The sequence below is a fragment of the Platichthys flesus genome, chromosome 2, assembly GCF_949316205.1.
Source record: "Platichthys flesus chromosome 2, fPlaFle2.1, whole genome shotgun sequence".
In the NCBI taxonomy this organism is placed as follows: domain Eukaryota; kingdom Metazoa; phylum Chordata; class Actinopteri; order Pleuronectiformes; family Pleuronectidae; genus Platichthys; species Platichthys flesus.
In genome coordinates, this window is record NC_084946.1 from 17880124 (window position 1) to 17904474 (window position 24351).

The 24351-nt window shown below is 43.3% G+C and overlaps 3 protein-coding genes across 6 annotated transcripts; 1 reads left to right on the forward strand and 2 right to left on the reverse strand.

Annotated features, from left to right (window-relative positions):
- Positions 1–780: 780 nt before the first annotated feature.
- On the forward strand, positions 781–10321 carry rereb (arginine-glutamic acid dipeptide (RE) repeats b). 3 transcript variants are annotated; one of them, XM_062403349.1, is made up of 17 exons: positions 781–1265; positions 2089–2137; positions 2799–2923; positions 3467–3566; positions 3680–3778; positions 3996–4076; positions 4205–4358; positions 4464–4550; positions 4686–4882; positions 5063–5224; positions 5534–5635; positions 5756–6897; positions 7537–7741; positions 7837–8545; positions 8653–8790; positions 8879–9052; positions 9294–10321. In XM_062403349.1, exons 1-16 carry the CDS (start codon positions 1240–1242, stop codon positions 9049–9051), a joined length of 3549 nt encoding a protein of 1182 aa, XP_062259333.1. In that variant the 5' UTR covers positions 781–1239; the 3' UTR covers position 9052; positions 9294–10321. The 3 variants fall into 3 exon arrangements, with proteins under 3 accessions (XP_062259333.1, XP_062259315.1, XP_062259325.1); XM_062403331.1 differs by having other exon boundaries at positions 784–1265; positions 8879–9047; XM_062403341.1 differs by having other exon boundaries at positions 786–1265; positions 7837–8539; positions 8879–9047.
- Positions 10322–10438: 117 nt separating this feature from the next.
- Positions 10439–16035, reverse strand: LOC133967729 (PPARGC1 and ESRR induced regulator, muscle 1). The gene is made up of 4 exons (XM_062403362.1): positions 15930–16035; positions 12411–15217; positions 12178–12294; positions 10439–11728 (listed from the first exon to the last, which is right to left on the reverse strand). Exons 2-4 carry the CDS (start codon positions 15190–15192, stop codon positions 11652–11654), a joined length of 2976 nt encoding a protein of 991 aa, XP_062259346.1. The 5' UTR covers positions 15193–15217; positions 15930–16035; the 3' UTR covers positions 10439–11651.
- An 897-nt stretch (positions 16036–16932) lies between these two features.
- Positions 16933–23092, reverse strand: c2h1orf159 (chromosome 2 C1orf159 homolog). 2 transcript variants are annotated; one of them, XM_062403425.1, is made up of 9 exons: positions 22927–23092; positions 21850–21947; positions 21670–21754; positions 21124–21219; positions 20990–21046; positions 20609–20743; positions 20411–20436; positions 20253–20277; positions 16933–19538 (listed from the first exon to the last, which is right to left on the reverse strand). In XM_062403425.1, exons 2-9 carry the CDS (start codon positions 21919–21921, stop codon positions 19435–19437), a joined length of 600 nt encoding a protein of 199 aa, XP_062259409.1. In that variant the 5' UTR covers positions 21922–21947; positions 22927–23092; the 3' UTR covers positions 16933–19434. The 2 variants fall into 2 exon arrangements, with proteins under 2 accessions (XP_062259409.1, XP_062259417.1); XM_062403433.1 differs by lacking the exon at positions 20411–20436.
- Between the last annotated feature and the right edge of the window lie 1259 nt (positions 23093–24351).

The window sequence follows — 24351 nt, forward strand, 5'->3', positions numbered from 1 at the left end:
GTGCAATACTCTAACTCTAAAACCAAACTTAGAGTTTAACGACATATACTTGTTTATTTGTTATTTGTCTTTTTTTGTGACTGCAATTGCAAGATAAACTTTGCAGAATGTAAATTAATCAATATATATTATATACAATATACAGAAAATGTTTTATCCAGGATAATTTACATGTTTTGTTCATGTGGAGATGATAATACGGATTTTTTTTTAATCTAATTAATTATATTATGGTTAAGCTTGTTGTTCCTGCTTTATCATCTGATATTCTGTATTATCATAATTACTACCATAATTATTAATGTAAGCTTTTAGTTGCACCCCTATTTGAGATATTGTCAACATTTAATTTATCATGTTGAGCTATTATTGTTATACGCCTTTATTTAAGATCTGTTAATAAAGACTTTTTGCTTTTGATATAACGTAAACATTATTATTAATATTATTATTAGAAGTGATAATGTAAGCATTTAGTTGCACCACCATGTTTATCTAACTTGAGATCTGTTAATTCAGACTTTTTGCTTTGAGATATTGTCAACATAATTCTGTATCGTTCTTATTATGTTAAGCTCCTTGTTGTGCCTGATAAATCACAGCATCAAATATTATATTAGTATTGTAATAAGGCTTCAGTTGCATGTATTGTTCATTCTGAATTATTATTAGTATTGCCTCGTTGAGCTCCTCGTTGTTTCTGATAAATCACAGCATCTGGCTGCAAATCCAATGTGATCTTGTAGTTTCTTCCCTGGATGTGTTATTTCCTGCACCGCCCTGGCCACAGACACGGGGGTGGGGTTGGTGTCGGTGGTGGTGTCATGTCTTACATAATGACGCTGTTGATGAAGCACAGACCCACAAACAGTGATGTCGGCTTCATGGAGGCTGAGCACCAGCAGCAGCGGCGGTGAGCGCAGCCTCCTCCACCTCTGAGCCCGGAGCCGGGGCCCGTCAGCGGGGAGTCAGCGGCGGCCTCAGCGGCAGATCCCGGAGCCTCTGATCCGCGGCACATGCTCAGTGGCACCCAGACAACTTTGAAGGCTCGAGCTGTGGCTGCTGAGGTCATCGCACTGGAAGAGGAGGAAAAAAAAAAAAAAAAAAAACTACACCGACTCCCTCCACTACGCCGCCTCCATTTTGAATAGCCATGTAATCGGGGATTCGCACAGTTTGTGTGTGTATCGCCCGCTGCGCCGCGTAGTGTCAACAAGCCACAGTCCGACCGCCATCGACATGGACGACCTGTTCAGCCCGCGGAGGTAAAGTCGCCTACTCGCCGCCTGCTTTTACACACACCCGTCGGCTGCTTGCGAATGTGAAATGTGCGTGTTGCTGTTTTCGCAGCGTTACTCTGAGGAATGTGTGCGTGAGGAGCCGAGTGTCAGCGGTCACGAAGTTCGAGTCCGGCTAACGAGCTAGCCAAATAACGGCGTAATGTGTGGTGAGCAGCTAGCCGCTCCCCTCGGAAACACGGGTTTACGATGCATTTGACGAAGCCAACGCACATTTCTGCGTAAAACTGCAGCTTTGACCCGCGCCCGTGCAGCAGATGGTCCGCCCGCATCGTGAAATACCATGTACTCGTCTGTGATTGTTTCTCGTGCGAGTGTGTGTGTGTGTGTGTGTCAGCGACATGTTGTGTGCATGCTAGCATCGTTGCGTGTTATTGATTGCACGTCTTTGGCTCCGGGTTGTGTCACACACCCGCTGTCAACATGCCAGGTCCCCGGAGGAGCTCACGCCGCTCGCGTAATGGAGACCATGAACATTTGCAGATCATGTATGATTGATTGACGGTGTGCGAGCGTCGGATTTCCTTCGTGTAATATAAGGAAACGTCGCGGGTCCGAGCGGGGATTGGCCCAGGGGCGTGCAGGGGGCGGGATGTGGTTGTGCGGTGGCTGCTCCCACAACACGTATCGATTATCCACAGACCGGACAGCGATAATTACCCTGTTATTGACAGGCAGTGTGCAGCAGACAGACCGGAGCAGTGGGAACACCCCTGGCTCTACTCTGTCTGGACTGTGAACACCGTGCAGATGCATGACGTTTAATGATTCCTATTTATTTGTATTGCAGGAGCCTGAACAGCACACAGGGCGAGATAAGAGTGGGTTCCAGTCATCAGGTAAACTCAGTAACCAGCAGGGATCAATACTCTGATATTTTGAATGTCTTTGGAATACTTTACACAAGTCCGATTCATTATTGATTCATGGAAAAGGTGTCGGGTAATAAAACATTATCATTGTTATTATAGCAATGTCACAGAAGTCTTGTATATGTCGAAAAACAAACCATCACAATGAAAATCAGTCTTTAAACCTAGACTAAATAAAATTGGGACATTTATCATGATAATTATCAACCATGGATGACATGAAAGTTTCTATTTTGATAAAACTTTGATCATATCGCTCAGTCCTATTCATACTTCTAAACTTGAAGTTAAATTCCATGAAGAGATATGTTAACCCACTATTGACCTGTCTGTTCAATGTAGTTCTGCAAATATCTGTTATTTTCATTATCGGTTCATCTGCAGATCATTTTCTAAAATAAACAATTATTTGTTTCGTGCACAAAATGTGAGAAGATTGTGGCAAAATGCTAACTATGGTTTCGTAGACTCTGAGGTGGATGCAGCTGGGTTTTGTGAGATAAGCACTGGGACTTCTGCAGCGTAATTGCACCTTGTTAAACTCGCAGTAAATGTAAACGGCGAGCACAGTTGCGTTCCACTGAGGGAGTGTAAATGTTTACGAGCTCCCGTGTCCTCCTCCTCTCAGGCCAAGCTTCCAGAGCTGCAGCCGCGGCCCGCTCCGGGTCTGCCGACGCCGACTGACGGCGAGGAGCTCATGTGGACGCCAGGGGTCAACGACTGTGACCTCCTCATGTACCTCAGAGCGGCGAGGTCAGTGTGTAGGCTTTGAAGTGACTGGCACTAAATTATTGCCCTTGTTATGATGTTATGTAACAGCTGTTTTTACTGCACGGCTCCTAATGTAAAGACATATCTTGATGCTATTGACAAAGACTGCATGCTACACCAGTAATTTTGTTATGACAAGACTGAACAGCCCCAACAAACAGGATTATAGAGTCGCCTTTTGACACGCTTGTCAGAAACAATGTTCCAAATGGGGAAGTACATGCAAAACATTACCAGCTTTGGTCTGACCACGTGAATGTCTGTGTGGTTCAGCTCCGGTCTCAGCCACAGTACTTTTAAGTCACATAGACACAATGTCATATAACATGTGTTTCTATGTTGACCTGATTTCGTAACCGCCACTTTAGGGACAAACCTGTTTCTAACTGGGTCAAGACATTAATATAAACATGGCTCTGACAGGTAGTTCTCTGCAGGAGAAACCAAGACGTTTCACAATCTCTGCCTGGTAGTACACTCAGGAAAATGTCAAATCCAGAAGTGTGTTTTTGTTTATTTCTCTAGGAGCATGGCAGCGTTTGCAGGGATGTGTGATGGTGGATCCACAGAGGACGGATGTTTGGCAGCCTCCCGCGATGATACCACACTCAACGCTCTCAACATGGTGAGAATTGAATTGGGTTGAATTATATTCCTAATTTTCCTTTCAGTTTCTACAACAACAATATGATGGTGCAAATTAATTAAAAAAACGACATTTGTTTCTCTCAATTCTAGCTCCATGCAAGTCACTACGATGCTGCAAAGGCTCTCCAGCGTCTGGTGAAGAAGCCTCTGCCAAGGCTCATAGAGAAGTGCTGGTCGGAGGGAGATGTGGTGAGACGCCTTTTGCTTGTAACACAGCCCTGAAGGTCAATGCTGATAGTTTGTTTGTCCTAAACAAAGTTTGTGCAGGAAGATCAAATAGGTGGGAATCTGTGTATTTTAAACCTACCTTTTATTGGATGTTATCTGTACCGGAGGTTTTCTTTTGATTTGAAGTGTTCTATCATTTATTCATACGCACACCTCTCCCTCCTGTCACTCTCTACAGAAACATTTCATTAAGGGCCTGAGACAGTATGGAAAGAATTTCTTCCGCATCAGGAAAGACTACCTACCCAGCAAAAAGACTGTAAGTAAAACACTTAGCTTGTGCAAACAGTTCGGTTTTCAATACATGCGGGGATTCACGGTCACCTTACTCTTGGTCAGAAGCATAAATCCTATTATTCCTAAATGTCTGTGGTTGTTATTCATCAGGGAGAGCTGATCACTTTCTATTACCACTGGAAGAAAACTCCTGAGGCTGCAGGAACAAGAGCTTATCGACAGCAACGCCGGCAGCCGTCCTCCCGCAAGGCAAAGACTCGCTCTGCCGCAGCTTCGGTCAACACCCAACCTCGAAATTATTCAGGTGAGCACTTCTTAAAGTTTGAAGGAACTATGTTGCTGCTTATTGAAGACATATTTGTGTGATCAGGAGATGCATTGGAAACCAAGTTGATCTCTTCTTCTGCAGTGGATGTGAGTTCCGCCAGCGAGGACGATCTTGATAGTGAAGACAGTGAACAGGACATTAAGACCTGCAGCCACTGTGGTGCAACAAGTGAGTACAAGTCTGTATTTGTGATTCACCAGATTGTGGTGTGTGCGATATATATGATGTAATACGAGTGTTTGACAGTGAAATTCCCTTCGACAGTTTGTGAAACTTGCAACTAAATCCACTTATCTCCAACAGGTTCTAAAGATTGGCACCAAGTGGGAAAAGATAATAATAACCCTCTGCTGTGCACGACCTGTCGATCATATGAAAACAAGCACGGATGTCTGCCGCCAGCAGCGAAATCTGCCAGCGAGTCATTCATGTTTAAACCTGTCAAGGAGGAAGAGGAGCACAGCAAGCATGGCATGAGGACTCGGCGGAGCAGAGCACCTGTAAGCCCGAGGCTGGCAGATCAGTCATGCTATTATTTGTATTGCTAGTAATTGATTTACAAGTACATTTTGTACTCGACAAATGGTTATCATCACATCATTATATATAGGTTGTAAATTATGGGAGGTATATTTTCTTGACAACAGTATTTCAGAATATCAATTCTCTTTTTTTTATAGCAACTGTCGTCTTTAAGAAGTGGCCACAGGAGGCTCACAGGCTCCCCCACCAGTGAGGATCAGCAGTCCAGTAACCAGCCGTCCCCCAGTGGAGTGACTTCCATCGCTCTGAGATCATCTTCCACTGACAATAAGAATGAATCCACTAGGAGGACAAACAAGGTAAACAACAGACCTACACATTAACACACATGTACCTGGGTTTCATTATCTTTTGTTGTTGTGTTCATATGAATCAAGAACAAATTTTCCTTTTATATATTGTGTATTGGGCAATGGCTGCAAAGGAATTCTTAATGAATTCCCTAGTAGCTGATGACATTTTTTTGTCCCAGTCTTCACATGTTTATATAGGTTATCAGACATAGATACACCTTTACAATCACTCGCTGACATTTTTGTGTCAGTCATCATCATGGTATTCCGTCACTAAATTCATTCTGCTGTATAAATATCATGCTGTATCCCCAGAAAATAAAAGAGGAGGTAACGTCACCAAAGACAACAAAACGTGTACGAGAGTCCACTGCTCAGGAGCCTGAAAAAGTGACTCCTAAAAGGCAGAAGACACAGGTGAGAGGAGGGAAAACTTCTTAGAAACTTATTGTGTCAAATATTGTTTGAATAAAAATGTCTGTTTGTAAGCCTGAAGTAGGCGCGACATGATCTTAATTTGTCGGTTGGTTCCTCCAGGATCCACAGGGCTCCCGGTCAGAAGGAGAGGCCGAGGTAGAGGAGGAGAGCTCGTCAGAAAGCCGCAGCGCTCAGGACGATGGCAGTAGTGACACCAAAGATATAGATCAGGATAACCGCAGCTCCTCTCCAAGCATCCCCAGCCCTCAGCAGGGCAACGAGAGCGACTCGGACTCGTCTGCCCAGCCGAACGGTGTCCCATCAGAGCCTGGCGCCACTGCTGCTGTGTTAGCTGACACACCAGTCCCACAGGCCCACCCCTCTCAGGGTCCCATCATCACTGCTCAGCCGCCGCCAAGCACCTCCTCTTCGGATCCCGCTCAGAGCCCCCCTCCTCCATCTCCAGATGCTCCTCAGCCAGCAGCAGGACAGTCACCTGCCTCAGGGGCTCCAAACAGCCGACCAGTCCCCGTCCCTCAGCCTCTCCCTGGTCCGCTTCCTCTCCCGTTGGCTTTGGGTCAGGACTCTCCTCTTTATCCAGGATTTCAGGTCCCACCTGCTCTCAACTCTGTGCAGCCTCTGCAGTCACATGGCCTGTCGCCTCACCCCCCCCAGCGACCCCCACCCTTCTTTAGGGAGTCGCAGCTCTCTCAGCCTCCTCTGTCCGGGACACAGATCAAGCCTCCTCCCACCACCCCCATTCCACCGTCACACAAACAGCAACCAAACCAGTCTTCTACACCTTTCCACCAGATGCCCTCTAATCTTCCCCCTCCGCCTGCTCTAAAACCGCTCAATTCTCTACCCAACCAGCATCCTCCAGGTGCTCCACCTCCCCCTCTTCAGCTCATGCCGCAGCCTATGCTTTTACAGTCACTTCCTGCCCATCTTCCAGTAATCTCTCAGGTGCCGACCCACCCTGGAAAAAGCACGACTCCCTCTCACCCACCTGCTGCGGCCTCGCACCCTCTCAACGCCGTAACAACTTCAGCTATCGGGCCCGTGCCAGGCCTCCAGCCATCCTTCATGCCTCTTCCTCAGAGACCCTCGCCGAGCAGCACAGCTGTGGCGCCAATCGTTCACATTAAGGAAGAGCCACTGGATGAGATTGAGGAGGCAGAGAGTCCACCGTCTCCACCTCGGAGCCCCTCGCCCGAGCCCACCGTCACCAACGTGGCAAGCCACGCCAGCCAGTCTGCACGGTACAACTGACCACAGATCTGCCCTTAAAACGATAGGTCTTGACATTATTAAGTATGCAATGAAAACATGCAATGCCTCATAGCATTGTTTGCCTTTTATTTGAAAAAAAAAAATTCTTAAAATTTGTTTAGCTTAAATGAAAATAAGACCACTCATATTAGTTATGAAAACATCTTATTCATGATACAGTACCACAAGTGGCCTGACTTATTAGTAAAAATTGACTACAACTTAACAACTAATCAGCTGAATAACTGAATGAAGACTGAGGTGTCAATTGAGCTCAAAATGCTCTGTGACTATTTTCAGCAGCAGCTAAGGGAAAATCATTTTAGCATTGCCTTTATTTATTGCCCAATTATCATTTAAGACAACTCTGTCAAACTGTGGACTTGTTAAAAACCTGATTGGTTGCTCTTGCCAAATGGATTTTGTTTAACTCAGAGAAAATTATTTGAGGGTTTAAGTGGCTTCATATTTCTAAAAATGTAAAGTAACGGAAAGTAAACATGGAATAACATCTTCTAACAAACATCAGCTTCATATGTTTCACATTTATTGTGAAGGCTCCTCCACCTTCGTGTTACTATTGTGTCTGAAGTTTGTGAGTTATGCTCATAACTACTTATTTCTTGCAGGTTCATCAAACACTTGGACCGTGGTTACAACTCCTGTTCTCGAACCGACTTGTTCTTCACCCCACTTTCGTCTTCCAAATTGGCCAAGAAACGGGAGGAGGCCGTGGAGAAGTCGAGGAGAGAGGCGGAACACGGTGCTCGGCAAGAGCGTGAAAGAGAGAAGGAGCGAGAGCGAGAAAGAGAACGAGAGGCCGACCGAAACGCTGTGAGTGCAACATTCATTTTATTGACTTTATTGAAGTATCGTCTTTGTCATACAAATCACACGGAGTCCTCTCACACACTGTCTTCTGTCTACAGAGAGCCAGCAGCTCCTCCCATGACAGTCGCATGAGTGAGTCCCAGATGACGGTTCAGGGCCACGGACGCTCCTCCTATGAGCAGCCACCCACCTCCGTCGCTGCTGTGCCGCCATATATTGGCCCTGACACGCCTGCTCTGCGCACCCTGAGTGAATATGCCCGACCACACGTCATGTCCCCCTCCAACCGCAACCACCCATTCTATGTGTCACTGAGCCCCGGTGACCCCATGCTGGCCTACCACATGCCCGGCCTGTACAGCGCTGAACCCAGCATGAGAGAGCGTGAGCTGAGGAACCTCCGAGAGAGAGAGCTCCGCGAGAGGATGAAACCCGGCTATGAGGTCAAGCCCCAAGACATGGAAACCATGCATCCCTCTGCTAACCCCATGGAGCATTTTGCCAGACATGGAGCACTGGGTCTTCCCCACATGCCCGGGCCTCCCCACCACTTTGCAGCCTTCCATCCCGGCATGAACCATCTAGAGCGGGAGAGGATGGCACTAGTAGGACCTCAGCTGCGCCAAGAGCTGTCTTACGCGGAGCGACTCACTGCAGAGCGGCTTCATGCGGAGAGGATGGCGTCTGTGGCACAAGACCCCGCTACCAGGCTGCAGATGCTCAATGCGACGCCGCATCATCACCAGCACTCTCACATTCACTCTCACCTGCACCTGCACCAACAGGACCCTCTCGGTCAAGGTGAAGGTGGATGAAAGATTTTATTGATCGTCAGATATGAATTAACAAGAAGTAATTCATATGGTGGTGGGAATTTGACCTGTACTTACTATATGTCTTCGTTCTTCACACAGGTTCAAGTCCTCATCCTCTGGACCCTATAGCAACAGGACCCCGTTTTGCCCGATTCCCCTTCCCTGGTGGCCACATGCCCAACCCTCTACTCAGCGACCTTCCTCATGATCACGAGATGCTGCGCCACCCGTTGTTTGGTTCGTAATCTCATACTCACAGCCGGCAGTTTGAGGCTCAACCGAGTCCAGCTTTTTCTAATTTGTGGATTTTCTTCCTCTGGAGCAGCATATCCTCGAGAGCTGCAGGGCCAGATTCCTCAGATGTCTGCTGCTCACCAGCTCCAAGCCATGCATGCTCAGTCTGCAGAGCTGCAGCGGATGGCTATGGAGCAGCAGTGGCTGCATGGGCATCACCTACATGGAGGCCCTCTACCAAGTCAGGAGGATTACTACAGGTGAGGTATTTGAGTATTGGGCTTTCTTTATCAGTAAAGTTTCTTATAGTTTCTTATTGATAGTAACCATCTTTAAACGTATAAAGATAACAAGTTTTACATTGTTATTGTAGTTTGGTTATTCTTTGGTCGGAGTCAAGTTAACTGACATTATCGTTGACATTACTTGATTGTACTCTTGTAAACAATGCGACAACCAACTACACAACACGTCTAATCACCATTTTATTTCTCTTTAACCCGAAGCCGCCTGAAGAAAGAAGGTGACAAGCCATCGTGAGTGTCAGGTGGTGCATGACCTGAACCCTACACGTATAACCCAGTAGAATACTGTGTACCTTTGAGGCTGTAAGAGAATATTTGTGTGTCAATTTATTCTGTTTTAATATATTTTAGAGAAATACGTTGTGGACCTTTTTTGTGCATTCCTCCTTCAGCACTTAATGGGACTGTCAAAGTCCGTCTGAGATTTTCATATCACTTAAGAATTTATACTAGTTTTATTACTGAACAGTCTCACTCAGTGCTGGGAGATTTAGTCACAGGTTTTCTCTAACAAACTGTAAAACTGTTTGATATGCAGTTATTTGAATTTGCTAAACACAACTCTTATAAAGGCTATGAAAACAGGCTGACTTTGGTGTTAAAGTTTAAATATACTCTACCTTTGACGATGATTTCTATGTGATTTCCTTGTACAGAATGACATTTAAATCCGTGTTTGAATGACCTAGCATGACTCAGTCTTCAGTTTTCACCAAACTAGAGTAGCAAGTTGCATTGTGGTGTGTAGACTCTGAAAGTATAGTAGAGGTTGGTTTTACTCTTAAATCTGCTAAATATTTGTCTAAATCCTAAAGTTTTATATATCGAGATATCTTTTCACAGTATAACCGAAGCTTTTATCCGCTCATTTTTGAGATTGTAAATATCACACGTCCACAATATTCTATATGAACGAGTACTATTAATATAGCAGTAGACGCGAACACTCGACCCCCTGATTCAGCACGGTAGCAGTAAATTATAAGCTAAAAACAGTATATAGTGTTATAAGGTGAGATAATTATTAATTGGATGATCTGTCACTACAGACCAAACGTTCTATTAGAACAGTGTATTTACTTCGTCTTGAGCAAAATTGTAGAAACTCAATCTTTGAAATTATAATATTTTAAAAAGAACTGCCTCCAAATCCAATATTTATGTCATATAATATGAAAGTGTATCCATTGCATATTTATTTCAATAAATATTTCTGCAGTGACACCTTATTCTTTTTGTATGTGGAGTTCTTGTGTGTTGGTGACCAAACAGCCTGATAAAAAAGCTTTGTACCTCCTGCTTTTCTTTCTCCTGCTTTTCTTTCAGCCTTTAACTTGGACAGAGAGGACAAGAGAGTTTTATATTCATAGTTTTATTGCATTAAATCGTATTACATCAAAAACCTGTCCAGCTGTGTTTGATAAGATATTCATTATTCAAACAAGATCTGTTTTCTTTGTAATCCTTCACACAAAATCCATTTTCAGGCCGTTAATGAGATAATTAGACAAAGCTACCACTGAGAAAATAGTTCAGCTTGAAATGTGTTTCCGACATCAGTCCTGAGATTAATCTAAGCAACAAAAGAATATAATCTGCAGGGAATTACCTTTTAATTTACTTAATATAGTACAGTGCTACTTTCCATCATTCAAATGTCCTAAACATGATAAATCTCCTCGAACTGTTCACATCTCACACACACGGGTTTGAATTAAAGGGGATCTAAACCACTTTCAGACAAAGCCTTCAATTCCTACACAGCTCCAATAGTCACATTCTTCATCTTTTCCTACAACCAGTTCGACATCTGCATCAGAACTTTCCTTCAGGATTTTATCCCCATTTTCATTTTCTACAAAGACAGCACATACACACTCTGGCAGCAGTTTATCACAAACCTACTCGCTGCTGTTAGATCTGAGCTTGACGGCAGCTGTTCAACATACAGATCCATGATTGAGGCACAATGTTACATGTTAAAAACAAATGAGCTCCTTTGCTGACATTATGGTCCGTAAATCGACGTCAGTTTGTCCAGAGCTGTTAAACTTTAGTTCCAAATGCAGCTGAAGTGTTTTTAACTCTTAAAGGACAGTTTATAACAAATCCCACACAAACACAGGAAGCAACTATGTGCTCCTAAACCCAGCCTTTGGCACTTCATCCCCATACTCATTCTTTCCAATTGAAAATAAAAATCTTCAGTCTGCCATGAAATTTGACATTTGACCTTTTTATACTTCAATTACATATATCTTATTTTTATATTTTAACCTTTATATTTCATGTTTCTAATCGTTATGTTGATTTTAATAATATTGCACATCAGTGTATCATCTGTCCAACTGGTTTGAGTCTGAAACATTTAAAATCGGCTAACTAACAAGAACATGCTGTATTTGTCCTCCAATGCAACCAATGCATACACTATAACAGTAGATATTTAGCAGATACGTAGATATACAGTGCAGTAAGGTTTATATAGATGGACCCAGGTGAAAAGTGCTTGGAAATGACTTATCGACTTGTTGTGTATATTATGTATCAGGGACGGTCTCAGTGAGGTCTCTTCTTCTTCACATAGTGCCGCAGATACTGGATGGCTGAGAGCGCGCTCACGTTTGCCAGCAGAGCTGAACAGGATTTAAGACAGAGTATCAATCATCAAGTTATACAGGACTGTGATCATTTATATTTCAAGGGCCTTTATTATTTAATTATGCCTCTTGCCGGATGATAGACGGTGACCCGAGGCGTTATGTTTTCGGGTTGTCCATCAACCCTATTCTTTCGAAAACTTAACACTTAAGGATTTACTGATTCGATTTAGGAAGACAAAGGTCAAGGTCATTGTGACCTCACTTAACATGTTTGTGGCTTATTGAACATCATATTTCAAATCTGCGTTTAGGGAAGTTCTTCATTCAATTTGAAACAGCTTGCAAGATCAAAGGTCACAGAAACTTCATATAAATCTGGGGGAAAACTGAGGCATTCAACCGCAGGGTGGTAATCCTAGTTTCAGCCATATTTGCTGAATAATGACTGTCACAGCAGAATATCAGTGCAAGAGGTTTCATACCTGCTTTCCAGGCATCAGCAGCCTCTGGATCCGAAGATGTCAGCACCCAGGAGGCAAAGGCAATGCAGACCAAACACATATCAGACTGCTTCAGTGTGGAGAAGATGCCCTCTCGTCCTGTAAGAGAGGAAATACAGTAGATTTCCTTTAATGCTAGTTTAGGTGTGAATGTATGTTTCCTTTTTTCCTTATTTTCTTTACATGCAGGACAGAGTATAACAGCTCTGGCTTACTGGTTGTCTGCAGACTTCCCAGAATGCTCTGCAGCTCTGTTTGCTCTCTGAACAGCTGAGATGGAGTCAGGGAGACTGTCCCCTGAGTCAACACAGTGACTGGTGGATCGTTGCCCTCCATCTTCTCAGCCTCCACTGGAAACACCCAGGCGCCCGAACCCCCGCACCACATGCTTCCTTTGTCATGGAAGCGAATGTTCCTCATGGACAGCAAACTCCTCCAGCTGTGAGACCGGGCTGCGGCCGCTGCAGACGCCCCACACTGATTGGCCCGGAGGTAAGAGTGAGACATGACTCTGATTGGAGAGAAGTTGCCCACCTCCTCCTCTGCCTCGCTGTCTGCACTCAAGAAAACATGGTCCGATTTTGGGAATGTGAGTTCTCTGACGGTCGGAGAACAACAGGAGAAGATAGGGATGGGTTTGTCCTCGCTGCGCCGGAGGGAAGCGAGAGACACATCGTCCCTCAATGAACAAAGTCTGTAGTCAAACAGAGGAGACACTGAGATGCCCTCACGATTGTAGACAGTGACGGACCAGGAGTCATTCTTTACTTTATACTCTGTGAAAAGGTATTCAAACATTTCTGAGAAGGATATTTGAGGATCTGTGTCGGGAAACGAGGTCGGCAGCAGTGTTCCCAGGTCACCACTGATCTCCAGAGACTGACACCCGCTGAGAAACAGACTGCTCTCATCATCTCCAAAGGGAACCGTCAAATCCTCTCTGTTGAGAGCTTGTACGTTGTGCACGCTTTTACTTTTTGTCATTTGTCTCGGCCACAACAGTTTGCTCAAAGTGCGTGACTCCTGATCCTCAGAGAACTGTCCTGCAAAGTCCTCTAAAGGGACGGGCGTCTCCTTTCCCTCAGAGCAACTGGACTCCTCCTCCTCCTCAGGTGATAACAGAGGAGAGTCACTCGTCCTCTCGTGGGTTTTGCTCTGAGGATCAGGACTGGGGTTCCTACTGGCGCCAATAAACTGCAAGTACTCCTCTTCAAAGTCTGAGGTGGAGAACTCGCAGCTGGAGCGATCTGGCTTGGACTCGTCAGGCTGTGTGCAATAGTCTGAATCAGCCGCGTCCGACAGCTCCATGAGACCACAGTCACCCAGAGAGCTGTGACTTGTCAGAGACTCGTCAGCATTTGCTGTCAGTGTTTCCCGTGTGTCAGTGGGAGGCGAGCTTCTGCCCATCCTGAGCTGCAAAATGTCATTTATCGTCAGTTTCTCCATTTCGTCCCAGAAGGCACACATGGCGTACACGGGCTTGGTGTGGCCTGCAGCCACAGCGTAGGATTCAGGGCTGTCGGCCACAGGGCACGGTGTTACAGTCAGATCAGGGATAGGGAGGGGACCAAGCTGATCTCCTAAAGAGCCACCAGATGCTGAAAGATTAATTGTGTCATCGAAGACTCCTGTTGTGTCCGAGAGCGTGTGGAGCGGCGTGCTGTGTGTACTAACATCGCATGTGGAGTCGTCATCTGGCATTTTGTCTGCTCTCTGGCCGGCAGATGGAAAAGTCAGTGCAGCCTCATCATTGCACTCATAATTGTCACAGTTAGCGGCTGCTACCTTGCAGGAGAGAGTTGCCTGCATCTGTCCCTCCTGTGCACTGTCATCATTTGCTCTGTCAGTCTGCAGCGTCAGGGACACCGAGCTCTGCAGCCGCATTAACGCCACAGGTTGAAGCTGCTGAGATTCCTCCAGTGATTCAGCAGCAGATAAATAGCTTTCAGAGTCATAACTGTGGATGGAGAAGGACTCAACACCATCTTCGAACTCGTCTGATTCTTCACTCTCCACTGGGTATGGGTATCTGGGTGTGAATGTGTCATGTGACGTGGATGCTGAGGTGCCTTCTTCCTCGTTGTTTTTGTCAGATTCTTCGGTGGAATGAGAGATAACTAGTTTTTCGGACACATTCTTTTCTGTATAAGTCATTTGCAACACATCTGAAAGGCTGTTCGCATTTGTATCATCGCTCTGATGCCAGGTTTGGTCAGATTTAGTAAAGCCCTCCATGTCGGTGCCTCCTGCAGAATCATTTTTATCCTGGTTTGAGTCAAACTCTGGTCCATTTTCAAGAGTTTTCTCCTGCGTGTTGCTGCCCGGGCGATTATTTCTACAAGCTTTTCTTTGTCGTCGTTTTTTTTTCACAGAGGTGACACGCCCCAGTCGTCTTTCAGGACTGTAATTCATGGTCACAAACCAGCGCTCCTTCTCTGCTCTGGAGGCGACACTGCTCATGTCACTCACAGCTGTACTTTGTGGATCATTCCCGTTTAAATCCACTTGCTTGAGAAACTGTGGATCAGGTTCATGTCTGGAATTCTTTAAATCTGTTTGAAGATCCCCGTCCTCTTTTTTCAGCTCATTGCAATCTCCTGAACCCTGGAAATATGAAGTTTCAGTGTGCAGAGTAATGCTGTCATTTGTCTCCTCTGTGTTGTCCCCTGCAGTCTTTGCATTCACCTCCTTTGTGCTGAGGACTTCCAGGCATCTCTCAGAGTCCACCCGTGTCCCACTCGCCACTTCTTCACTCTCATTCAGTGCCTCCCCTCCTGCAGCCTCCCCCTCGGCTCTGGTCACATCAGGGCTCTGCTGTGTCTCCTGCTGAACTGCCCTGAGGACTGAACCAGAGTTTTCCGAATCCTCTTCATCACTGAGGCTGGAGTTGTCGAGGCAGGCGAGCGAGGGCTGCAGCAGGCCGCACTCTTCACTCTCGTCGTAGAAGCTGGTCCAGTCGAACTGGGCAATGTGCATGCTGTGGTCCAAATCATCCATCGTGATCCCTCACGTGCTCTTCAGTCTGGGGAGAAAATAGGAAGAAGATAATTGATTACAGACGTAGATGTTTGAAAATGATAAGTGGGAGTGTAACAGAAAAGAGCTGCTGAGCACATCAGAGTTACGTAAACACATTGGAGTCACATTAAGGGCTCAGGCGTCTGTCTGCAGCTTAACGTCGCTGTGATCAGCCGCCAGGAGTCGGTTGAAAGCTTAGGAAGTGACGACCTCAGAGAGCGGCAGAGCAAGAGCACCTTGGTCACAAGTTCCACAACAGATACCAAAATACTCCAGGGGCCTGCTCTTCAAAAACATGTCATACGACCTGATATGAAAGATTCGGCCAATGCGTTCCACTGACTGTATCATTTCCACAAACACACTTGGTAAACAGTGGAATTAAAAATGTCATTCAAAATAAAAACTACACAAACATTAAAATATCATATTGAAAAGAATGAACACTCACATTATTTCTTAAAGTATATATTATATTTTGTATTTAGAACATACAATTTATGAAGTTACTTTTTAGGTTTTCGGGTGTTTTTAAGTTGTTCACTTAATAATGTATCTCTTTCTTTTTTAGGACGAAGGTGCTGTTATCAAATCAGTTCAGCCGCTTTCTACCAATGTCATCAAAGGTCTTGTGTTTCTACTTTGTCACAACAACCAACATGTAGCATATTCAGTTACTCACTGTTAATGTGTTTCTGTAGTAAATAGGCACCTACCTGTTGAACAGGGTCGAGACATATTTTTTGGAGGAGGCAGTACTTTCTCCTTGCAGGAACATTTCAGCTCTCATGTGCATCTGTCCTTGTGTATGTCGGACTGGGGCCTTGCACTCAGCTGTTATAAATAGAGGAGTATGTCCAGTCACATGTAGCTGCCGGTGCAGACGTCCTCCCCTGCATTGCCAGAGGTGTGACATTTCACCGACCAAAAATACAAGCCCTCTTTCTTTTATCAGAGGTTCAGAGATCAAGTATTGATCCCCTAATGAGGCTGGAATGTGAAGGACGTACAAGGGCATTGACTTAATTAGCAATCATGAGGGACGTTATTTTAAATATATGTCATAAGTCAAATGGAATTCAAAATATTCAAGCTCAAATTTTAAATTGGATTATTTTTAGCCTTGAATAAAAATAAACACAATACCCTAGTCAAACTTTGAAACAAAACAATTTATTCAAAATGTACATGTCTTACTAAAATATTGTAAGTTTGAGCTCTGTCGACATCGCTTTGACTACTCAAACTGTGCCAGTCTAGATAGAATAGAATTACGATATTTGGATTTGGATTTGGTTTAAATAGAAATAAGCCTGAAAATCCACTGTGAAGAACAAACATTCTCAATTATTTTGGAATCAGTTTCTGCACAAACGTCTGCCTGCATTGAAAATTTGACCATTTAGACTTATATTTTAATGTTTTCTTTTGTTTGGATGAAGGGAACTGAAGTTAAAATAAAGACATCTATTACCTTTACACGTAATAACTTAATAATCAAGATAAATGAAGTGTTTTCCTTCCTGATTAGTTTATTTGCCAATCTTGTAGTAATCAATCTACTCAGTAATCGATGGAGAGATTTAAAAAAGAATCAACACTATAACTCAGGAACCTGAAAAATAATTTATCAAACTTGTCTTTGAACAATATTTTGTTATAATTAGTTCCGCTTAAAATAAATAGGACTCTGTCAGTTTATAAACCTGAACTGAGGCAAACAGTTAAAAGTGCTTTATTTCTGCAGAACATTCTTTATGGCATTGAAACAAGAATATATACATTATTACAAAAACAATGCATCATTTGTATGAAACAATATATACATGTCTTCAGCTTATGGTTGCCTGTACAACATCAAACAACACAAAATGCGAAGCAAAAAGGGGAATAATCAGGAAATGCCTTTTCACTGGCATACTTCAGATTGCTCAAGAATGTACTGAAAATGGAAATTAATTTTTTATGGCCTCAGTGTTGGCAATATATAAAAATATATTAAATAAAATACCACGTAGCAAATAAAACTTGGATAACTAGCATTGGTTTCTGAATTGTGCACAGTAAAGGCCACTGGATATTATTCAAATAACCATTTGTTCAACACGTCGTGACTGAATGTTTCCCGGCTGCGTATAAAGCTTAGAATGGCACAGTATCACAGTAATGGCACACAGTACAAGCCAGCTTCTTCAGAGAATGTTTGGCAAAGGTAATAGTAGTCAAGTAGATTTCACAATGCAACAGGAATGCTGCCAGTCACACAACAATACAATCTCATCACACCCGGTGACAAATTATTTTAGATTTTATTATTTTAAAGGAGACATATTATGCTCATATTCAGGTTCATCATTTTAATTTGATTTATTACCTGAAAAGGTTTACGTGCTCAGATCCACAGTTCCTCTTTTCAGCCTCTGTCTGAAACACTTGGTTTGAGCTCCTGTCTCTTTAAGGGGGTGTCGATAAAGCCCAGTCTGCTCTGATTGGCCAGCTGGCACACTCTGTAGTGATTGGTTAACCGCCTCCAGCACAATGTTGGATTTGTTAAGGGGCGTGCCAGACTAACCAATGGCATTACGCAAATGTGGGGCATCATGATGCTACATGGCATCACAATGTCACATGACCTGAAATCACGACTCCCTGAAAGTATCGGCCAGACTGACAAACTGTTTCAGGAGCTTCAGGAGTAGGGGGGAGCTCCCTTTACCTTTGCAGAACCTTTTCATACACAAAAAATATATATATAATAAACCAACCAGTGGATATTAACAAAACATAATGTGTCTCCATTAAAACACAAGGTCTTACTTTAGCTGATGACCTCAGGCGAATAAAGTGCAGATTGATTTAAAAATTTAAGTTATGAGAGACTTTACTTTATGGAATAATAATTTATATTTAAAAGGTTTTTTGCAGGATGCTAGAACTTCCTATGGTGTGTGTAGTAAATGGAACGTAGGAAATAATCCATGTAATTGTGATGCAGGATTTGTTATCCGTGTAAAATACATTCAACTTGCTTGAGATCACAGAAATAGCAAATTCATAAACCACAATAATAATACAAAGTCAATTGAGCAATTATCAAAACAGCGGCCACAGTAACTCTCCCTACAATGTCCCGGTCCACCAGAAGTATTCTTACATCAGACACAATTCATTATCTTGGTCTAATCAGTAAAATTCAGTGCACTGTTACAAAATGCAAATAAATATGACACAAAAAACTAAGAAATAACAAGCTTCCAATAAATGTCACTGGGCTGTTAGTTTCTCTAAAAGATTAGCGTTACTGTTACTTAACTTGGTTGCTTGTTTGATTCCTCTAAAGCAAACTGATCAGTGTATTTATGAACCCTGTCACTTAAAACAATAACCAAGGTGACCAGCACGATACCAGTCTCAAGTCTGTCAGTGCAAAGTCAGGCTGCAGCCAGGAGATGTAGCTTAGATTCAGACAAAGACTGGAAGCAGAGAGTGTGGCTCTGTCCAAAGAAAACACAATCCATCTTCATCACCTTTAAAGTTCACTTATTAAGCACAGTCAATCTTCTTTGTTTGATCCACACACAACAGAAAGTGCCCTTGGAAACCAATCACAGAGAAGAAATAGTCTGGAGCATGACTCCCCCTAAGTGTTGTTTTTCCACTTCTGCAGTTTTAATCGTGTTTCTTAGTGAGCTTTGGAGGTGCTGGTCATCAGGGATGGACAGATCCTGGCAAGCTGTTTCCAGTCTTTATGCTGAGCCCAATAGCTACAAACTTTACCCTCATATTTACCCATACAGGTCTCAGACTGGTATCAATCCTATTATCTAAAGCGTGACTAGGGAACACATGCTCCCCTTAATGTCGCATCAATGCTTTAACAGACGGGTCCACAGATACTGCTTCATCTAAGTGTTTAGACTGAAAAACCAGGGAGTGATCCTGAGTGATGATGAGTCTGTTCATCACAACAGGGCTGCATGAGGGGGAAAATACAAACTGAACTGCGATGCTTCACATTAACGGAGAAATACAGAAATTATTTATACTGGGATGTTTTAGTTAATATCAATATAATATGATCCAGTCAACGAGATGCTGTGTCAGCAAGACGCACCGCCTGCAGTTACAGTTAAATTTGGCCACCTTGTATTTCTACACCCTTGAGAAGAAAATCTTTCCTGAGGTTTCTCTCCTACCTGAACCAACACTGCCACCCCCCTCCTACACATTATAGACTTGAGTTGTGGACGTGGTGGGTATGGTGGTACTTTTCAATGTTGATGTCCCAGAGGGACGCTCCCTTCTGACGTATCTTGGTTTTCTCACTTCAAAAGAAAAGAAACAAAAACATATAAAGTGTGAGAAAATGAGAAGAGGCAACATTTGAGTTAACTCCATTATACTTTGTGCTTTTACAATAAAAACAATCCTTATCCTGAGGCCCTGTTCTTGCTCTATGTAACTTTGGTGAGTTGGCCACGATCTCTTGTGAGAGGTGTGTGACTGACTGAAGGTCGCAGCCTAAATTACCTGAATCAGCCCCAGCCAGTTCAAGAATAATGCTGAACTGTGAGTCCATTAAAAACACTTAGAAGTCAATAAAAACCAGAGTTTGTATCTAATATTCAGTGAGGAAACTTTTAAATATGAAGAATTCTGAACAGAGTTTGGTGTTTTGTTTGGTATCTCTTCTGGTTCAGAAAGCTGGGGATCATGAGGATTATCCACAGTTTCAGTTTAGTGAGTGGAATTACACAGGCAGAGATAGTCTTCTCCACATGTAGCTGCAGGGGGGCGCCGTTGCTCAGTAAAAGTTAGATAGTGCTGCTTTGAGAACAACTTTTATACCCAAAATCAAGTCTCTAATTATAATCCTGTTAATACAATCCTCAAAAATGCAACACTTCTTACCAACACTGCCAAATAGTCCTTGGTTTAGACTTTAGACTTGTATGCATTACTCACTAACCTGAAACATTACTATAACCTGTTTAGCAGGATCAAAGAGGTAGTTTAAAAAGTAAGACTACTTATCTCACCTGAAGAGGACGGAATCATGACAGCCTGGAAGAAAGACAAAAATACCGATTACCTTGTGGCAATTGATTTCTTTGTATTACTAATGACAATTCTCTACACAAATCTCTGATTGTAATCTTGTGTCATTAGCTATGCACAAACAGTAAAATTGACTTACTGTCTCACTTGGTTGGAAAATGAAGGCTGTAAACGTGACAAAATAATGTTACGCATGACTGAGGCAAAGCAATAACATTGTTTCCATGTTTACAGGCACATCCATGCTGTATTGTATAGTATAACATAGCCCACTACGTAATGCGCATGCTTGCTCAGCAGTATCTGTGGAGCGTGTACTTCAGGTTTGTGCACTTACCTTTGTTGCGACGGTAAAAGATGCCTGGAAGTCGGTTGGAGCGTTTGAGGTAGAAGAAGGAGGCAACGGACAAGATAAGGAACAGGCTGATCAACAGTGTTCCCAGGAGAAGAGACGCTGCCACGCCTGGCCCTCCTGCTCAAAGACACAAAAGAAAACAGGAAACAGAAGATGATTAGTTATTAGCTCCTGAAGACATTATTATATCATCATAAACATTTTGTTTTTTGAGCTTTATATTAGCTTCTAAAATACACTGATCCGTTAACCTAAATCCACAGGTTTTTTTCGAATAAAAGACACAGTACCAGTTAAGTAATATTATTAATATAATGAACAATTTTAAATCAGTCTGCAATGACTGTGGACGTGATATCTTACCAATTTTAGGAATGACAGTGGTTACAGTTGTGTGATTCTTCCGCTCCATTGTGTAGTCTAGAGTGGAAAGGAAAGGTGTAAATTAAAAACAGTACGATTTTCTATTCGGTGAGTGGATAGTCTGCCGTCCTTACTGTAGCTGCACACTGTTATGTTTTCAAGGTCCACGGATGTGGAGTCACATATGATACAAACAGTGTTGCTGTTCTCAAGGACACGCAGGAAGCAGCCTGAAGAATTCAAAAGAAGAAAATATTCATTATTTACTGGTGTTAAATGAAAAAACATGTCATTGCTAATAATGGTTATGGATTACAATCCCTCCCATCACTGAATAGTCTGATGAGTATGATGATGACATGAATTATGTACCTTGAATCATGGTCTTTAAAATCACAAGATCTAAACCCAATTGAACACATGGAGAACCAATGTGTTAGACTGTGCTCTTCATCATCATCAAAACAACAAATAAGGGAATGTGCTCCTCTATGATCAGAGGTTTTTCAATGACCAGTGTATTAATATATTATAGACTCTAAAATGACTAGGGGGACCTTTGTTTACCCACTAATCTCAAATTGTTAATATAATTGATGGTTAAAGGTCCAGGCTCTTCTGCATAGAGCTGACAACCTCCCTCAGAGCTGTTTGATAGTGGTATAAAACGTCCACATTACCGGGTTCACAATGAGTGTCGTTCGAACACGAGTTGTTCCCTCTCAGTTTCTCATTGCAGCACTCAAGTGAGTTCTGATGTAAGGCCTGTAAACACAGCAGCACTCACACATTATCAAATGAGTGCAACTTGAATAGGAACACACACCGACCTTTTGGCTGAGTAACATCAATCTTCTTACCTTAGTTAAAGGCGTCTCAGGTCTGATAAGGATCACAGTCGCAGCCAAGACCAAAAGAAATGACAGAGCCATTTTTGAAGCCTTGGGGACCGAACAGACTAGAAGAAATAAATAAATCACTTTGATTAGTCACATAATAGAACAGATATTATATCTCATTAATCCAACATGAACCGCCATTTTAGCATTTGGAGCCGATATCTGCACAGTAACTATCATGGGATGTAGCCACGCTATCGATTTCCAGTCAAGACTTTGGCTCAACCAATGGCGAGTTAGTCTCAGCTGTCAATCATGGTGTTTCACCCTGTTTTTAATTGCGTAAAATAATAAATCAAAACCTAAATTACTTAAAAAAACAAACAAACTTGAACATAAATCAGTAGGATAACATTAAAACATGTACTTTTCAGTTTGGTCCATCTCCCATCCACTAATATGGGAGAGGCTGGGGTTTATGACGTTTATCGCAGGTAGCCAGCAGGTGATCACTTTTGGGGAGTTGTCATTTCCTCCATCTTAATATACAGTCTATAGTTCAGACATCTTTAAGACATTTGAGACATCTCCAATTATAAATACAAAGAGTGGAAAACGTGTTTACATTTTTCAAAGCGAGGAATTCAAAAACGATATTAGTAAACAGAACTATTTATTTGTATGTATAATAAATCTACTTGAATGTGGATTCACTAGTTTCTTTCTCATCACAAACATCAGCAGCTGGAGGTGACAGTCTTCAACTAAAGTGGTTTTACAAGCACTGGTCAGTGAACTAACTTTCAGACATTCGTCCTTTAAGGCTCCATCCTTATTTGAATGCGTCAGGCAGCAGCACAGCTAATGTGTCAGGGAAAGCTTCGAGTTGTGCTAACGTCAGCCAGGTGATAGCACCCCCACACAGTTAGCTAGCTAGCACCTGTCACCAGGAAGTTACAGCGTGACCATGTCAGCGTTCCAAAGACAAGTGGGCAAATCTGTGTCTCCCTCTCTACACACGATCGACCGTGTGCACAGACATACACAGAGCACCTGCACGTCGTGGTGGATGTAGACACACACAAAAAGTTAACTCACCGCACAAAACACCAGACTGTGGCCCGAGCGAAGTGCTCCTGGCTCCGGGGTTCTTCTCCGTCAGCTCTGCTCCGTCGCGGTTGTGTGGACGGACAGTCACTGGTGTTGATTGGCAGGTTGCTCATGAACACTTCGGTGCAGGACGCGCACAGAAAATCCTGCAGCTCGCTGCCACTCGCATTTAGCCCGTAAACTTCCGGGTACGGTTTTCAAAATAAAACCCCAACTGCTGTTGTCATGCGTCATTGACAGGGGCGGATGTATGAGGGGGGGTATCCATATTGATGAAAATAACCATGATGACCACTGTGCAGTGTTGTGCAAGTCCACACCTCTCATGAACTAGTTCAAAGTTCAGTTCACACAAGTAAACATGAATAGTTCACGTTCATAGTTCACCATTTAAATTCTGAACTGTTTCATAGTTCAGTTCATGTCATAGTTTTAAGGTGGAAAGTGAGAATGAAAGTCTTAACTTGTTAAAGAAAACCTTATCCATCACTAACCCTTGCCTTTACTGTCGGAATCTGTATCAGACAGTGTGTAAAAATCCCTCTCTGCTTTCTCTTAGCATCTGTGTATGAGACCGAGAGCGGTTGTGTCGCAGGTATGGCCTGCCCCTTTAAGGAAAGTTTGTACTGTGTGACGTAGTGCACCAGGGTATTGTGGGAAAAGACGCTAACAGTGTGTTTATGTGTGTATAACGAGAAGTGACGGACCAACTGGAGGTGATGCGAGTGTTGCTCCTGCTGTATATCCGAGAAAAAAAGTGGCCTCATTCCAAGTAAAGAAACATCTCTTCCTCCTTATTTACGGAGCAGTCCGGACGGCTGGTTACCGGCAAGACAGCGAGCCAAGATAACCAGCGACCGGTTTTATTACCTCTGCTAAGGTGGTTATGTTTTCATCTCTGATTTGTCAGTCAACAGGTTTATGTAATAAACTGCTGGACCAATAACCACACAACTTGTTGCTGCATGGATCAGAGATGAACCTATACGGCTCTGTTGAGCTCTACTGAGTGCCAGTCTAGTGAATGAATCTGGAATCTTAGATTAATTTTAAATCTTGCCAACATTGCAGTGAGCTGAGCTCCCAACTACGCTTCGGAGCCGATACACTGGCCAGAGAAGAAAACACTTGGAAAAGTGTTTTCCAAGTGTTTTCTTGATTGGTCTGCACATGTGTGCCATGAGTGATGGGTAACGTAGTGCGAAGTCGAGTTAGTTGGTTTCAGTTAGGCTACATCGAGGACATTTTACGGGCACTGAGCAACGACATGGTGAAAGCATTTGATTTAGACAGCGTCTCTCCTGATGAGAAAGTTTTGAAATGTCCAAACCCTAACCCTTAGTGAACAGGTAGGGGCGGGGCACGTGACAATTCTAGGCCAATGGCTGTAGGGTTTTGTGGGATGGCAGGCTC